Source organism: Hoplias malabaricus, chromosome 2, assembly GCF_029633855.1.
Source record: "Hoplias malabaricus isolate fHopMal1 chromosome 2, fHopMal1.hap1, whole genome shotgun sequence".
Taxonomy (NCBI): domain Eukaryota; kingdom Metazoa; phylum Chordata; class Actinopteri; order Characiformes; family Erythrinidae; genus Hoplias; species Hoplias malabaricus.
The window spans coordinates 66,829,936-66,849,160 of NC_089801.1; the positions used below are offsets into that span (position 1 = coordinate 66,829,936).

General features: G+C 39.8%; 1 protein-coding gene across 1 annotated transcript in view; it reads right to left on the reverse strand.

Moving 5' to 3' along the window:
* raph1b (Ras association (RalGDS/AF-6) and pleckstrin homology domains 1b) overlaps positions 1–19,225 on the reverse strand; it is a 60,716-nt gene that overhangs the window by 16,703 nt on the left and 24,788 nt on the right. Inside the window, exons 3-8 of the mRNA XM_066655624.1 lie at positions 8,189–8,308; positions 7,957–8,059; positions 7,516–7,775; positions 7,048–7,410; positions 3,486–3,572; positions 2,201–2,275 (exon numbers count right to left, since the gene is read on the reverse strand). Of these exons, the coding sequence (XP_066511721.1) occupies positions 2,201–2,275; positions 3,486–3,572; positions 7,048–7,410; positions 7,516–7,775; positions 7,957–8,059; positions 8,189–8,308 (1,008 nt within the window). The remainder of the gene's footprint in view (positions 1–2,200; positions 2,276–3,485; positions 3,573–7,047; positions 7,411–7,515; positions 7,776–7,956; positions 8,060–8,188; positions 8,309–19,225) is intronic.

The window sequence follows — 19,225 nt, forward strand, 5'->3', positions numbered from 1 at the left end:
ATCAATGAATTTAAGGTCAGAGAGAAAATCTCTTCAGAAGTTGCAAACTTGTAGATTTTTTACTCTTCCACAAATACAACTTAACAGTTACAACCTCAGTCTCGGATTGCAAGCAAATTCTGCGGCGCAATTTTAATATAAAATCATACCCAACAACACTCTTACCAAATATGTATCATATGTCACTCTGAACTGCTGTAAACAGTGAATTAGTCATGACTCTATCAGTTATTCCATGGCTATGTCCTGTTTAAAACAGACACAAGCTATGTGAACAGCACAGTAGATGTGGCTTAAGTCGCCCAGAGCACAGCCCCAGAAACACACAGAGAACTTTCCTTGTTTTATATCTATCCCACTTTAAGTTTTCCATCAGAAATCTGATAGAGAGTAATTTCCCATTTTCCATTCGATTTTCTACCCTCTGTCCTCTATGTTTATTTTTCACAGAAGGATTCACTGATCTCTGAACAGTGCCTTTTTCTGGCTTTACAGATGCACAAATGAGTTTTGCACCACACTGACTGAGATACTTATTGCAAGTGAGAGCTTGAGGAAGTTGTCATGTGTGAGTGAAATATACAGCATTTGAGGCTCGTAGTTGCAGATTTGAGCCGGTTTAGTCATTGACTAGTGTTTGTGCAAGACAAATATCTCCCCCCACAAAAGTAAAGGAAATACAGGTGTGTAACTCGCATTGCACATAACATACTGGTCTGCAAACGTGCAACTTTTGTGCATGTTTTATACAAGTGCATGAATATGTTTTGCACCATATTCCCCGTTGCAACTGTAGCAAAACTGTGAGCGCATAATATTTTTGTAATTGTTTGTGTAGAATTGGATTTGTGCACCTGCAGTGAAGAATCTGCAAAGTTGTATTTGTGGAAGAGGAAGCAATCTACAGGTTTGCAACTTCTGAAGAGATTTTCTCTGTGACTTCAAATTCATCGATACACAAGTATGGCTATTTTCTACAACTACAAATTTCACTGTCACAGGTGTTCAGGAGTTTTGCACCAAATATAGCTCCATATGAATGCAAAGTACACACAGCAAACCTGTAAAACATCATATTTTAATGATGTGCACTAACTGGATTAAAACAGCCATCAGTCAAAGGGATATCAGTGCGTAGTACAGACGACGACCCAGGCTATTTTCCCTTATCTTATAAAACAGAGTACATTGACAGTGAATTTTGTTATGAAAGTGCAGCCTAAATTAATTGTTTGGGGGAAATAAAACTCCTAAAATTCTAACTTTCCGAGATGCTGGATCAACAAACACATGTTCTGTGTCCATATCTTGTATCTAAAATTTCTAACAAACACTAGAATGCAAAAGATCCATTGAATTTTCCATTTTTGGTAATACACTCACTAATCCTTTGAATATATCCTTTGAATAAATATTTGAACTCCGCCCTCCCCAAACGCTTAGATTTATTAGGAGAGTGTGTTCTTTTGTAAAGTATTCATGAAAATTAGTTCACCTCCTGTTGGTGTGAAATACACATTATTGTGTGGTCATATACATATTCTAAAGATATTTTCACATGATAAATCAATTCTTGTACATTCGTGCAGATTAAACCCAGGATCAGTTCTCTGCAATCAGAGTGGTTACAACCTGAATTCAAGAACTGAAGCCAGATACAAAAACACATACTGCAGAGAAGCTTATAACATCTGACTATTATTCGCTAGCAACAGGATCCCAAAACACTGTAGCAGAGTTTGTTTTTATTAGTGATTGTTCAAAGTGATTATCACTAAGTTGTTTTATAATGATCTATCTGCTACAGAACTTTTCAGGAAACCGAGCAGAAATTCCCTTTTCATGCGGATCTAAGACCAGCTAAGACGAGCCTAATGGCAGTAGTGTAGTCTGGACTAAAGTAGTGCATGTACTGTGACTAGTTGAACTGGTTTCATGTCAGCATAAAAAGGAAATTTTGACATTTACTGTCTAAATACACCTGTGAAAAGAGATAGAAAAGGGAAGAGGGTTTCAAGCAAGTGGGCATGGCAGATGCAGAGAAAGTTGTAGAGGAGCTACATAAATCAGATGAATCTAGGAGCTAGGAATCATGGACATAGGTGGCAAACAGAGTGGCGTTAGGCTTAAACGAATGCATAGACCAATGGCATGCAGAGGGGAGGGGGAAAGAGGAGGCAGAGAAAGTGGGAGGCATCACCTTGGTCAGCAGGTGAGAGGGCTTTCCTGCAATGCTTTTGAGAATCAGGGAGGTTTCCCTGTCCAGGTATGAGTGCTTTATAACAGCAAGGAAAAGAAAAAACAAGATCAAGATCAGTGAGTGCAAAAATGATCATTATCCATGATCTAATCAATGCAGAAAATGTGCAGGTGATTTGTATCAAATAAAAACAGTGTGAAAGCGAGGCGCATACTGATTGTGGTGTAATAACTGAATGGTAAAAATGATGATTAGATTTATATCTCATTAAAGAGAAACAGGAAAGGGAGATCTGAAAATAAAACATGATTAAAACTTAATGTATAAACAGAACATTTGTAAAAGTGAAAGAAAAAAGAAACAACAAAGAAAATATTTTTAAACATTTAGACCTAGAAGCCCATGAAACAAGGAACGTCCCTGGACGTTCAAAATAGGTCTAAAAGTAGTCTGTCCGTCAAGGACATATATTAAACGTCAATGGACGTCCAATATCCATCTTAATAAGTTGATTAAGTGGTGACCAATCGATAACGTCAGTGGACGTCCAAGCGCGTTTTATACAAGTAATTTATTTCGGGACCAATTAATAACGTCAATGGACGTCCAAAATACGTCTAATAGTCATCTTTTCAATGTCTGTGTTTGGACGTCTTTTCAACTTTCATTTTCAACCTTAAGAGAATGTTGATTAGATGGCAGTCATTACGTTATTTCAACGTTGAATCAACGGCTAATTGTTTACTGGGAGTGTACAGAACGTTAATTTACAGCATTTGATCTGTTCTATTAATGCCCATTAATATCTCATTTTATGTAGCATAAACAGTTCTAATTAACGTCTGCAGAACCATTTCCAATCTCTTTGTATTTGTTAGGTTAGATCAGACTGTTACTGTGCCCTAAAGACTGATGTATGCAAATGAGCTTTGCTCTGACTGCCTGTGTAAAGCTCTTGCTCCTCCGTTCCAACCTTCCCTTAATAGTCTAAATTGAAACGCTTCTTAAAACGCTAGCATAAATGGGTGTGGCTGACGCATGATAATCAGTAGGCTTTCGTGATATCATTTTGAAATTTCCTTGGTGGAATTTTCTGAAACATCAAAAACCCGTTTTTTTTAAACACATTTTTTCAAAGTCTTATTTTAGAAAAGCAAGTAAAAATTTACTTCCTTAAGCATTTGCCTTGTACAAGAATCAAGAATGATTTCTGAAAACTAGTGTGTCAATGTCCTGATTAAAGGCAATTAGAAACCTTTAACACACAACACATACACACACTTACAGTGTACTGATCCACTTCTCCCTCGAATGAGGTGAAGTCTAGGTGCCGTCTGGCATTGTTACCATTGGCTTTTCTCAGTGATGCATGCTGGGAAAGGGGAGGAGCCAAGTGGTGACATCACAGACAAACAGGTGAAGGCATGCATGCAGGCAGGTGAGGGAACATGTAAAAGAAGTTTACAAAGGTTAATGTCTCATTTGTATTTAGCAACTGTAAGCTTACCTCTACTCCTACCTATCTCTTGTTGAAACACTCATCACAGCACCTTATTTTAGTTACCCCGCATGCACAAACATAACAGAAAATTCACAAATCTCTGCAAACTTATGAGACGTTGCAAAAAGAAACATAAGTAACATTTTTGTAAAAATCTACTGAGGCTGAATTTACATTGTCTGAAGTCTGCTATTTAAAACCAAGCTGACACTAACGCATTTATTATGTTTTAGAAATCATCCCCCTTTAAAGCAGCATATGTGTACAAGCAGCGATACCACACTGGAAAATAAAACAAAATCAAGTAAAGCAAGTTAAAATCCAAACACATTTTTCATGCCAAACCAATCAGTGCATTTACATTAAATTCATGCTGTCAATGTAAATGTCCACTCAATGCATGCAGTCCCATAATCCTGTGATCATAATTACCATGCTAATGTTAGTTAATTAGTATGATCTGCCATGGTAATTAAAATTACAAATGTATGACAACTTGGTGAATTAAGAACGTCACTTACAATTCACAAAAACCATGCAAGAATGGCTGGCGGACACACACACACATAGAAAATTACATCTTACTACAAGGCCTGCTAAATTCCATTTGGCTTCAGTTAAAGAGTAAAATCACAACGGGTAACTTGATTTACTGCACCAGAGTCATTGTGACTTGCCTTCTAGCATGGGTTTTGTGTGTGTGTGTGTGTGTGTGTAGCTAACCCTAAAGCCCTCTTCAGATGGGATTAATTTTATGTGGGGAGGTGGAATAATGTAATTTTACCAAAAGACATCAGTCGTTTATTGTGGATTTGCACTGGACAGAAATCTTGGTGAAAAATAACAGATGGGAGAAGCTACTCGATTTATGCCTCATCATCACACAGGGTGCCTTAGTCACTGCAGAACTACTGTTATTACACTGTTCTGTAAACAGCCCTCCCACCGAAATATCCATCTCTCAAGACTTTATCTAGTACAGGGGTAATTAATTAAAATTTATTAAGGTCCAGTTAAATTTTCTCAAGCCAAGGTCTGGAACATAATGTATAACCTGCATTATGGTCGGTGCCATATCCTGGATATTTTAGTAGCCTTGTAGTTATAGCAACATTTTATGTAGTTAATAACGGAATTTCAAATCAAATTACCCTTTCAATTATATTTCATTATAACACAACACTGTAGTACAGAAGGTGTCCCAGAAGAGCTTTAATCACGTCCCTTGGGCTATTTTTACTGGCCCCAGAACAGCAGTGTCTCTGCCATATGTGTGTGACTCATTGGATTATTATTGGAAAATTAATGGCAACTTAATCAGTACGATACATGATAATAACATGCTGCTAGGGTGTCCAAAACGTAACAATAGCTAACAACCTTTCTGTCCACTGAGGGGTCATATTCTGGATTTAAGCATGGTGTGTAGTTCAACAGCTGAGCTTAGACTTGAACTGTACATTACATCACTAAACGCCTCCTCTATCGCCTCCATTCTCAAGAAAACCTGTGGAAAACTGCTTTACCCAGGGATATGAAGGAATATGCACCCACATGTCAATTCACACTGGATTAATACAACCTGGGGTTATTACTGACCATTACAGTAGATAAAAAGCTCAGGATTCTTTCCTGAAACAGGAATGGGACCTCAAGGAAAATGACTAAAATGGTCTTTTCGGATGAGATTAAAACTACAGAAATACTCCGGTAATAATTACAGGAGGTCCTCGAGTTACATCAGTGCCGAGTTACGATGTTTCGTGGTTACGACACATCTCCCATTTACTGTATAAAGCCTTGTTTTGACTTAAGTGGTTTTGCGTCGTGAACGTCGTAACGCGAACTTCGTGTGTGGTGTGCGTGGCGGAAGAATACACGGTTACGTGGCTCAGGACCGAGGAGGATAGGTGTTAGGATAGGATAAGTGCTTACAGTATGTTATTTACGTACATTATGTACGTATGTTCCGACTTACACCGAAAATCGGTTTACGACGCGACGTAGGAACGGGTCAACGTCGTAAATCGAGGACCCCCTGTGTTTTACCCCATGTCCACAGGTTGATCTAATCCCATCTGAACAGGGCTTTTGACTGTTTAAATTGCATCACTTCTTTCAACGTAAATTCTCACTACTCCTACAAAGGAAAAAGTGTGTGTGTGTGTGTACACATATTAGTGTGTTGGATGAGCAAATCTAGGCTGTCAGCTGTTTAATGACTCCAGGCTGAACTCAATAAAACCATCGACATCATGACATTCCAGAAAACCGCAGCACACTCCTTCCTCTCCTCTGAGAGCACAGAAGAGTCAGATAGGTATTTAAGTCACAAGTCATCTTTATTGTAGCTCTTTAGCAGAACGGATCCTCAAATGGCAGTGTGTCACTTGACTATCTCTGATGCTTTTATTGTTGTAACCCATTTGTGGTTTAAGAAAATTCTCGTTTCCTTTTACGGATCAAAATTAATTTCTTTGTGCCCCACGCATGACTTTCTTACTGTTGAGTGTTAAACTCTTTAGAAAAATGACTTGGCATTAGCTACTACATCCAAAAGCCAAGCTGGTTTTAAGCCATTATCCCAGCAAATTCTCTTACAAATGCCTTTCTAACTTTTCCTATTACTCCCAGTAAGTGCTTTGTGTGTTTGTATGTGCGCTTCAGAGTGTGTGTGTAAGCATAAGTCCTTTACATCTGGTTTACTTTCCTTTGTGCTGATGGATTGTTGCTTACAAGGGAATTTAAGCCTGGAAAAAAGCCTGATTATGGATTCTCAACATGGGCTGTGTTTAAACACACACACACACAACTGTACTAAACAGGACACCACTATTTGCAGCTAAATCTTTAGTATACAACAGATGTATACTAATACTAATAGGGTAATTTGTAAAAAAGGCGTCCTGCTGTTTTGCCTTTCTTTAAGAGACTAGTCTTTCGGGGCCTGTTCTCTAGAAGCTGATGGTTTTCTCACATCATTTGCTGTTGTCCATTTTTTGTTTATATCCATTAAACAACTGATAATTTCCTGTTAACTACTTATTTGTTTTTTGTAATTGTTAGAACCCAATGTTGTGATTACTTTCTTTAAAATTATGAAACTTCCATCGATAACACTTCAAAAATGACTTGTTAACTATTAAAATTGGGCACCACCAATGTTACCAATGAGAACAGACGTGAGAAAATAAATAAACAAAAAAAAAAAAGTAAAAAAAAAACATGAAACTGGCACTGAACGATGTGAACAAATGCAAAGGTGTGTGTTGGACAGGTGTGAGAGTGAGTATTTCAGTAAGCACATGTGTGAACACACATGTATACACGTGTATATGCATGTTACCTCTGTACTTGTCTGGTTCTGGTTCGGCTGTGTAGAGGCTGTTACTGTCCCAGGCCCCTCCCCCTCTTGCCCCCTCATGTCCAATGAGTCCATGCTGGAGGCGGAGGCGGAGTTAACACTGGAGCGAGATGAGTGAGCCTCCTGATCGCTGACCGCACCCACGGACCCTGTGCGCCGGTGGTGCTGGGAGTTAACCTTGGGGTTCCGCAGCGTGGCGGATGAATAAGATGAAGACGAGGATGGTGAGGAAGACTCTGAGGTTTGCCGAGCCGCCTCGTCCATGCTACGTGAAGCCTTCTCCAACTGGGCTGTGATGTCGTCCAGTGAGAAATTGGAGGCTATGGCGCGGGATTGACTGTGGGGCTACACAAAGTATTATCAGTAGTTAATACTGATGGTTCAATACACTAATCTTCAATATTACACATTACACATAAAGTAATAGCTGGTCATATGCTATAGCACTACCTGGCCTGTGCCTCCTCGGATGGTGTTAGCAGGCGAAGCACGAGTGCTGCTGCAGGCACTCCCCCCACTGCTACCCCCACCATTGCTGCCCCCTGCCTGCCGTGCACTGGCTGAGCGCCCTGGACCGTGACGCTGCCGTGTTTTGGGGTCTACTTGCCGGACAGAGGAGGGCTTTCCAATGGTGCTGAGTTCCTGCTCAATGGAGCACAGGTCAGCCATCAGAGCGTCCAGGTCCACTGTCTCACCCTGATTTATGGCTTCTGTAGAGATGAATGAGAATAAATTTGCTATAATATTAATAATAATAATAATAATGAAGAAACACCTTAAGCCAAAACACTCACTGGGAAAAATATTATATGATAATCCAGCTATGCAACATGTGCATATTTACAAGACACTACATAAAATTGTGTTTTATGTGCCTGTGTGTGCACTGACCATTGATATTGTACATGGAAAATCGGTAGGAGAAGTTGGCCAGGTTGGTCTCTTCTCTGAGCGGGGCTTTCTGCACTTTTCCTGGACGTCCATCATCCAGACTCTAGATACAGAACAACAAAAAGAGAGAGAAAATATATTGTGAGAACATATAGAACATAAAGCGGATATAGCTGTATAGCATTTTGGCAATATCATACAGACAGAATGCGTGTGTGGGTGTGAGTGTTACCTGTGTGAGTTTGTCCAGCTCTCCCAGCCAGGCGCCGAACATTTTATCCAAGTCTTGATCTTCCTTATCGCTGTCCTCCTCTGCAGCGTGGTCCAACTCGTCATCTGACACCTGCTCCATCTGTCACACACAAACAAATTAGTTACTCTCATTGTGTGATAGCCTTTTAATTCGTCCACATGTCAAGCCACAACCTTATCTCCGGTCACCATGGCGACTTCAAGGCACCCATCTCACATAAACGCATTACACAAAGTTCGCTCTCATTTCCTATGCATTATCAATCTGTCACGGTCATCCTGTGAACAGTCTCCATGGTAACCACTGCACTAAAGGCTTATATTTATTTAATTCTGCAAGTACACTCTGAAACAGCAGGTTCAGTGTTCTTTCTCAAGGCCACAAAAGCAATGGTCAAGATGGTACAGGGGAAGAAACAAGGACATTTACACAGGGCAAAATTTCCAGCTTTTTCATTTTGGTCTTGGACAAATATTTGGCCGACATAAAGACACACAGAAACCTGGATCATGCCCTACAGGTCCATGGAGAGGGATGGGGACAACACTGAGAGAAACCCTGTAGGACCCTCTGAGCAATGTCAGTGGCCATTTGGAGGTTGCCAACTGGAAGGGTGTAACATGGTTGGCATGGTAACCCTCGCAATGTCTCTTAAGACTGGCACAGTTGCTATGGCAACTGCTGACGGCTCTCATACAAAGGTCCTTTATCACTCCTTGTAGTCACCATGGCAACCCCTGGCTCCAGAACATCACCTTCAATGCTGCACCTTGAAATCATCCTAATGACAGGAGCATGACCTTAACGTGTATCAATAGCTCACTGACAACAGATAAATCATGTTCAGAATTCACTGCTTTGATTAAGCCCCCCGACACAACTAATATTATTCCAAAAAAGGGTTTCTGCAAACACACACGGAAATCAGACATATGCCTGTAATCCTATATTCAAGTTGGGCGGGGAGAGCAGTCTGGGTTTTGGCTTTGATGCAGACAGTATGATGGTTTATGGTAATGGAGGAGCACCCTCTACTGTACAATAAGTTAATAACAGCTCAGTTGGAGCTAAGCACATATAAGGGGGTGAGTCAGCATGAGTGTGTGTGCTTTCTAGGACATTACACTGATCTCGGTGAGACAGCAGGTCACTAAAAATGTTTTAAAGTGGGTGTGCGCTGCTGCAGTTAGTTACGCAATATGAATATGGGGGGAAAAAACTGCAGGAAACCTGCAATGACTTGGATTTATTTCTGAATTTTAAGATGTCACAATAAAAGTCACCTCAACTCTTGCCACAAAGACCATAAAGACAGTTTTGCATATGGTACTGAGCAAAAGACCACATTTTCACTTATTTAATTTGCCATCAAAATGCAAAAAATGCTAAGTAATGTGGCTGAAGTTTAACATGTCTATAAGTCTTTTATTCACTGCTTCATTTCCACAGAAATTTATTTGTAACTAAAGTTTAGTTTCGTTGAACTTTCAGTCTGTTTGCTTTCATGCAGTTAGCTCTCTTGCGAATTTAGAGTCTGTTCCTGCTCCATAGGTGAAAAAAATTGATTTATTTTTGCTGTAGATGGAACAGAGTACAATGGTAACCTTAAGCATTGTTTACTCAACCTGTTTTCACCTGCTGTTTTTTTTTTTTGGGGAGTGAACTAGGGCTGGAAGATATTCCACATATAAATTCACATCACAATATAATCCCGATATTTATATGAACACAATAAAATTCACTGAAAAACTTCCAAGAACAAATAAGAAACATGACATCACCATCAAACATAAACCTATTGGTTTTGTCAATATTAATATTTTTAAACCAAATTTTAAAATGAAACATAAGACCTTGGTTCATGCTTTTCAACGTTTGGAAGTCTTTTTGTTGTCTAAAATCCACCAGATTCCCTTTCCCTGCCATTAGCTCAGAAAAAAAGCCTGAGGGTGGCTTCGTAAACACATTAGGTTTCGATCATGCAAACCAACTGGAGTGAGAAAACATTGTCAGAATTTTATAAAAATTGTTTCTGATTAAAATTGTGAACGTCGCTGTTAATTGAAAGTTATTCTGTGCTGCACAAAAGGTCATATGCCACACTTTTGTTTGTTTAAAGTTAATCAATTATACTGTCATATTTAAAAATAAATAAATAAAAAGTGGCGGCACAGTGGCGCAGCAGGTAGGTGTCGCAGTCACACAGCTCCAGGGGCCTGGCGGTTGTGGGTTCGATTCCCGCTCCGGGTGACTGTCTGTGAGGAGTTGGTGTGTTCTCCCCGTGTCCGCGTGGGTTTCCTCCGGGTGCTCCGGTTTCCTCCCACAGTCCAAAAACACACGATGCAGGTGGATTGGCGACTCAAAAGTGTCCGTAGGTGTGAGTGAATGTGTGTGTGTGTCTGCGTTGCCCTGTGAAGGACTGGCGCCCCCTTCAGGGTGTGTTCCCGCCTTACGCCCAATGATTCCAGGTAGGCTCTGGACCCACCGCGACCCTGAATTGCATAAGGGGTTACAGATAATGAATGAATGAATAAATTAATTAATAAATAAAAAGTGAAAAATATATTACTAAGATTTGAAAGACAAATAGGACATTTTTTCAAAACAATGTAATTTGGAAGGTCATGCCCCCATCTACCATGTTTTTTCCTTGATCAGTCTTTGCTCATTCTGTTTGTTCAAATAGCAGAGCTCCCTGTGGAAGCAAGCGTGTCATTTTACCTTTGAAAAAGACCTCATCTTTGATCCAGAGAAGAGATCAGAGGGATGTGTGTGTGTGTGTGTGTGTGTGTGTGTTCATATCTTAATTCATCTATGTGTTTAAACACCAGAAAGATAACTGCAGAAATTGGGGCTTTCAAAAACTTGGAAGCTCACAGATGAAATCAGACCAAGACTTTATATGATCCAATTAATCCTACTAATTTTAGTCATCAGTAATTTGTGAATTTCAAACAGAAACAACATACTGTCAAAATCACCAGAAGAACTTCACATTGGCTTGGCATATACTGTACAAGATGCAACACCTGGACTGCGGCGAGGCGCTCAAAATAGTACAAAATCTACTATAAGTGTATAAATAGACAGGGATCTAGTGGCTGCAAATGCTATTGAAAAAGATTTATACAGGTTTCATCTTCATCAATACATTCAATGACCCCTCATGCCCTTCAAATGGGGGTGCTGTCATCTTAGACCACACAAATCAAGAGAAATATTTCATCACAGGACAAATATTTCAGGGTCAAGGTTAAAGCATGCACTGTTCTCTTGGGGCATGTCACATATCTCAGTGAAATTATCTGGACCTACCATTTTGACTTTTTCACTGCATGGTACCTACACTACTCAAATCTACTTGCTTTTTGGTCATTGGTACCTGGTTCATTTACCGCTACCACCTCTCCTGCTGAAATGTAGCTGGTGACATCACAGACCACCGTCAATAACAGGAACAGCAGGCTTTGGAAACGCCAGCTATGGTGGTGGTAACCTTAAGCATTGTTTACTCAACCTGTATTCACCATGACCGTCAGTCAGTAACAGGTGCTGTAAATAATGCCTATTGAAATAATGAAAATGTGTTGAAAAATCACATTAAAACAATATATATATATATATATAAATAATTATTGTCCAGCCCTAAACTGAACATAGTTCTATAGTTCAGTTCAGAAAGATCTAAGTAGAAGTAGAGTTTTTTTTTTATTCTCAGACCATGCAGCTCGTGTTGGAATCTTTTGTCTGCCATAAATCCAAGGAAAGTGTGAACCTTTGAGTAGATTCCCTTAGACAGCAAACAGAATGTTATAATTTACTCAGATCATACTCTCCCTCCCTCCATGGTTTACACAACCTCAGCTACTGAGTTAATCATAACACAAATATCTTCTCATCCACATGGAGCTAAAACTAGTGGGAGATCCAAAACTACAGCCAGCTAAACCAACACACTCCACATGAGTGTATAAAAACACACACAAACTCTTTGTGCTCACTTCAACTAGGGGGTCAGGGATACTTTTTTTAGAGATGAGGACAGAAGAGCACACTCCAAGACACATAGCTGCCATATGTCTTAAATCACACATGCACATGGAGTGCGTGTGTGTAGGTGCAGCTGCTTTGGAGAAAACTGATGCTGTGTGTGTGTGTGTGTGTGTGTGTGTGAGAGAGAGAGAGAGAGAGAGAGAGTCTGCCATTAACAACACTCCTACACATGAACAAATCATACTGACACCCACACACTCAAACCATGTGTGTGTTATTTGGGGGATGGAATGGTAGCAGGTTGTCCGTGTGTGTGTGTCTCTCCAACAGACCCATACCCATTCATCAGTGTGCAGAATAAAGCCTGATAGGAGAGTGTTTGTTAGTGTAGTGACGATGTTAGCATCATTAGCACAGACAAATAAAACATGCAATATAAAATATGCATCAAGTTAACTAAAGAAATTATTGTGCTTTGACACATTTATAGATGTGTCTATAATGCAAACCCCAATCACCTTTACAGTCCTCACACTCTTTTATCCTTAAGCAACATTCATTACATATATACATTCATTAGCATATACAAGTGCTGGTCATAAAATTAGAATATCATGAAAAAGTTATTTTGAAATAACTTATTTCAATAATTCCATTCCATTTCTTTTTAATTTGATGATACAACTAATGAAAACTCAGAAAATCTGAGTAAATTCAGTATCTCAGAAAATTAGAATATTGTGAAAAGGTTCAATATTGAAGACACCTGGTGCCACACTCTAATCAGCAAATTAACTCAAAACACCTGCAAAGGCCTTTAAATGGTCTCTCAGTCCAGTTCTGTAGGCTCCACAACCATGGGGAAGACTGACTTGACAATTGTCCAAAAGACAACAATTGACACCTTACAAAAGCAGGACAGGACACAGAAGGTCATTGCTAAAGAGGCTGGCTGTTCACAGAGCTGTGTCCAAGCACATTAACAGAGAGGAGAAGGGAAGGAAAAGATGTGGTAGAAAAAGTGTACAAGCAAAAAGGGATAACCACATCCTGCAGAGGACTATGAAACAAAACCCATTTAAAAATATGGTGGAGATTCACAAAGACTGGACTGCAGCTGGACATGAATTTCAGCTGTCGCATTCCTTGTGTGAAGCCACTCGTTTCCAAAAAGGACTGTACTGCTGCTGAGTGGTCAGAAGTTATGTTCTCTGATGAAAGTAAATTTTGCATTTCCTTTGAAAATCAAGGTCCCAGAGTCTGGAGGAAGAGAGGAGAGGCACAGAATCCACGTTGCTTAAGGTCCAGTGTAAAGTTTCCACAGTTAGTGATGGTTTGGGGTGCCATGTCATCTGCTGGTGTTGGTCCACTGTGTTTTCTGAGGTCCAAGGTCAAAGCAGCCATCTACCAGGAAGTTTTAGAGCACTTCATGCTTCCTGCTGCTGACCAACTTTATGGAGATGCAGATTTCCAGCAGGACTTTGCGCCTGCACACAATGCCTAAGCTACCAGAGGAAGATGCAATACACCAGACCCAACAATCCAAAAGAGCTGAAGGCCACTATCAGAGCAACCTTGGCTCTAATAACACCTGAGCAGTGCCACAGACTGATCGACTCCATGCCATGCCGCATTGCTGCAGTAATTCAGGCAAATGGAGCCCCAACTAAGTATTGAGCGTTTCTAAAAATCCTTTTTTTTTTTGTATTGGTCTTAAGTATTATTCTAATGACCAGCACCTGTACAACACAGGGCTAAATTTCTGGGCTGTCCATCAGAAATTAATGTGAGCACAAGCTGTTTTGTGTGTGTGTGTGTGTGTGTGTGTCAGTGTGAAATGTCAGGACAGGAAATGTCCAGGATGTGTGGAATTCTTCCTTTCCCTTATGAGCGGATCTGTCAGTATTCTCCCACCCTCCAGCTGTACTCTCCCTCTCACTCCTTCCCTCCCTCCTTCATCTCACTTTCTCTTTTTTGTTCCCCTTTATTCTCTCTTTCTTCATCAACTTTCCTTCTTTTGTCTTGCGGCTTCAGTTGTCAACTACTTTCTTTGCCTCTTGTTCAATTCTCTTTCTCTATTAGGTTATGAACCTTTTGTCATCCTCCACCTCTCCCTTCTCTCAAGTTTCTCTTTTTAACATCTTCCATCTCTTGCTTTCTCTCATATCTTCCGCTGTTTTCCTCCTCCTCTCTCTTGTCTCACTCTCGTTGTCTCGCTATCGTCCCTCCTTCTGACATCACTGTTGGCAAAGAACGAGGAAAAGAAAGAGCGGGGAATGACCTGACCCTCCCTTCCGTTTACACACGCACACAAAATATCACACACTTACTTACACACAAAGTACCTAGTTTCTTTTATTACAGGGAAAAACATTGTTTTAATATCCCTGCTTCATTTAACTCTGCTGAGCCCTAAAACACACACACACCCTGTTTAATTTCAGGGATAGAGGAAACACTGCTTTACCAACTCCAACTTCCTTCTGCTTCATCTCAATAAAACACACACAAAACACACATTTTTAAAAATTAAATTAAGCACTTTGCACCACAAGCTGCTCAATTAACAGTGGAGTGCATATGTATTTAAAAATGGTGTAATTGGGATGCATAATGTTATGAATGAATATGAATATAACAAATGAAATAATTTAAACCAAACTGCAGTCTCTTATTTCAACTTTTATTTAATTTTTCCTTAGAAAGCAGTGAAACCCATGACCAAAACTGAAGAACAATACTTGTCAGAGACTAAAAAAGCTGTTCTACAGAGGTCTCTTAAAGGCCTCCTCTCAGAGGAGCTGTACACTGCATCAGATTGCACAAGCTCAGCTCCCTCAGACAACACTGATGACTCTGAACTCTCACCCTAAATGACCACTAGGGCCAGAGGAGACCAGACACAGACTTTAGAGAACAATGCAGATAGCCACTACGCTGGTAAGGTCTACTACTGATGCCAAGTTTTTAAAATAGATATATTTTTTAATAGAAACATCTGAGATGGTCATCTGAAAGCATGTTTTTATGTGTAAATAACACCATCAAGAAAAGTGTGCGTGAAATTTCAGGACTAATTGGTCACAGGGCTCCGTCAAATTTGTTTACATCCCCCCAGTGATATGTGCAGTATCTCCAAAAATGCTGACATTCTTTTTAACCTGGCAATTCAGCTGTTTAATGTGAACAAGGTGGTTCACAGCTTGCATAATCACCATAGAAATGCCTGAAATTAAATGGTGGTGTGCAAAAAAAAAAGATCAGATCACTATACTCAGTATCAAATGTCTGCTGAGCAGTGGAACTGTGTTCCCTGGAGTGATGGAGCACAATTTAATGCCTTTGGGGTGAGTTGGAGAAAACCTAAAACATATCAGTAATGTTCTAGTGCTCATATGCTTACCAGAACATGATGGTGTGGTGGGTGTTGCCTGCTAAATGGTTTTCTTTTGAACTATACTTACAACAGTAGGTCAATTCTTCCATTTCATTAGTTCATTTCATTACATCGTTTGAAGTATTCTCCTGGGCGTCAACACCTCCTATGAGTTTAAAGAGTTATAAAAACACTGCCAGCAGAGTTTGAATATGTCTTAGTAAATGGAACAGGAAATGGGAAGAATACAGTGCTGTGGTGTGAACTGACCTTTGAGAAACGCTTCACTCTAAGGCTCCACAAGTGGCCGATTGTGATGGCCTACTGTAAATGGACAATATTGAATGGGCATTTCATCAGACAGGGGTTAATGCTTGGGTGTGTGAAAAAGGAGGGGTATTTTTAGCCATGGACCTCCACCCATACATTATGTTCCTATGCTATGGGCATCCGGAACAAAGTGCAGTGTGAAAGGCTACTGTTCTGCTAAGGCCTATTAGAGGAAACACAGACTTAGCACCAGCACTTTAACGATTACTCACATCAAAATATGAACCATAGTTAACAATGAGTAAAAACAAAACAAAACAATGGAGAACAGCCAGCATGATCTTTTTATAATCGCAAAACACCGCCAGCTACAGGAATGAGAGGTCACATAAAAGTGAGGTCACAAAGTCCTCAGAAGAAACAATGTTGACTACAGCAAGACCTTTCAGGGGGAATACCCGCTATAAAGGAGTCTGCCTTAAAAATAGTTATTATTCCCCCTTCTGATTTAAGAACAATTTTATTCTTTGTCTAAAAAGGACCAACACAGCTTTGGACCACAAAACTGATTCCAGATCAGCAGGAAGTGGAAATATATTAAAGAAACATTCTGAGCACAGTGCTGAGACTGATAGTTTCCTGACACTGGCAGGAATACCATCAGATACTAGTAGGAACTGCTGGTACTTATTGCATCCTCATGACAAAATCCAACACAATGTGCCAAGGGTATGGTCAGTACGTTTATGGAAATCTTTATGAGAAAGGTTTTAACAGTTTTCTGTTAAAGTGCTCCATCTGCTATATATTTAAAATGCACTGAAATTAAGTAATTAATTCATATTATATATCCTCTTCATCCTGCTCAGGTTTCACAGTGGGTCTGGATCCTACCTAGAACCACTGGGTGCCAGGCAGACACTAGGGGTGGGCGATATGGCCCTAAAATAACATCACAATATTTCAGAGAATTTTGGCGATAACGATATTATTTGCGATATGACAAAACACTAAAAATTATAATTAAATATACTTAATATATATTAATACTATTACAGCCTTCTTTAATTTCTAACATAATACCATGGTTTTTGTACATCTGATATTTTGTAACCAAACCACCTCCACAAGTCACTCCAGTTTTTTGGAGCGGACCACTTTCCACCGTACTAAACTGTGCCCAAAAAAAGACTCATGTAAAGACTGTATGTTGTATTATGGGTAATCGCATGTCGTCATTACGTAAACAAGTCAGAACATCACTATCACAATTGATTTTTTTAAATCGTTTTAAACATTATGACAATATTATTGCGATCGATACGATATGGCACAGCCCTACCAGGCACACACCCTGGACAGGTGACCAATCACAAATACTCTCACATAGATCAGCAAACAATTTTCACATAGCCAATTGAACTACTAACATGTATTTCTGGATTGTGGGAGAAACTCGAGCACCTGGAGGACACCCACACAGACACAGAGAGAACACACCAAACTCCTCCCAGACAATGACCAGACAAATGTCAAACCCAGGGACCTGAAGACCCTGGAGCTGTGTACTGAACTAACACATTGCACTGAACTACCACATTTATTTCTTGGTTCATTTCATACATTGCCTCAATATAAGCTTAAAATAAAAGCCAGCATATACTCATGAGTTTCTAGTATCTCTGCTTTTAAACTCAGTTTATTGCTGAAAAACTGGTGCAGTTTATTTCACTTTAGAAAACCTTCTGAAAAAGTCTTTTATATCATGTACCGTAGAAATGTATTAAAGTAAGACTGTTAATCATTTCTGCCATATTGCCAAAAACGGACTCCTTTGTTACATGCAACAAACTATTTGCCTTCTCTGAAAAAAGGTCAGGTAAATATTAGAGATGGACCGATCAGCGTTTGTGAAGCCCAATATTCAATACGGGCAGGTGACTCTAGACCCATGTGTTAATGTAACCAGAGAACTGCATAGCCAAATCCATCAATATATACTGTGCATAGTTTACCAAGCATGTCTCTCACCATAAAGTAAAACAGCAGAGCTTTGAGTGAGCTATGGAAATACGAGACTTCAAACAGCCCAAGAACACAGAAATATCGTCAATTAAACCATTAGTCCTTGGCATGAGCAAAGCCTTGTTTTCCTTTATAGAATAATAGGAAACGGCTGCAGCTCTAGAGACGTATTCTTGCTATGGGGATAGGTTGCTGGGTGCTGATCTCAGATCTGCTTTGTGGTTTATCTGAAAATGAATAGGGTGAAGTTTTTGAGAAGGAAAAGTGATCTTGGATCAGTGTATATATAAAAAAAGTTGTAGATTAATGGGTCAAAGTATCTGTAAGGGGGAGACAGGGATAAATGAAGTGTGCAGAACTGGCAGGATAAGAATAGACCACAGAGTGTGCAAAAGCACATAGGAATGATGGATGTAGCAAGGAAATTCTGCCCAAAATGTCATTGACCGAGATAAAAGCATGTATGCGCACATTTACACATTTCAGGCTGCAGACTGTTTAACAAAGTCGTCTGAACTGTTTATTAATGTAACACGCATGTCTAAGTGTGGGCCCCATCATTGGGGCACTGCATATTCAAACCCTAGTGATACCTTATCGTGCTTTTCCACTCAATGACACCTCCGTTTACTGATTCAATCCTGTAGAGCACTAAATGGCCAGAGACACTTGTCAATCACACCAAAATGCAGACATCCAGCACTAATTAGACATCGGTAATATCTCCAAGATGCTTTAGCAATCACATTTGTTTTTAATCTGACTCCTAATAGCACCTCATATAACTACATTGTAGTCCTTTGTAGAGGTACAAACCTTTCTTAGATTGGTGTCCGATGAAAGAATCCTGCAGGAGCTGGATGGTGCAACAAGGAAAAACTACACTAATCTGTTTGTGTGGAGCCATGTTCAGTCCCAAAAAACAAATACACAAGGAATAAACAAGGCTTAACTTTACCGTCACAGTTGTTGTGGTTTTGAAACCCCACAGTTCCCCATTAGAGATGGTTTTTGTACCATGTCACTGGCTACATATTGAGGGAGGTGGTAATAGTTGGAAACCAACCCAGCACTATGGAACAAAAGGTAAGTAGCCCTGTTAGCATGTTTGTTGAAGACCATTATTTTTGGTGCTTTCCTCCATATTGTCAAGGCATCTATCACACCTCTTCATTCCATCCAAACATTTCTCAGCTCAGTTCCCTAGCAACATTTCTGTGTTGCACCGAAACATGCAGTATCTCCATGACATTCATCTCAGACACACCAATCATGAAACCTGAGTTTGTTCATTCAAATACAGAGCTATGCTTGCTTAATAATCCTTATTACGATCTCAGTTTTGCCAAAAC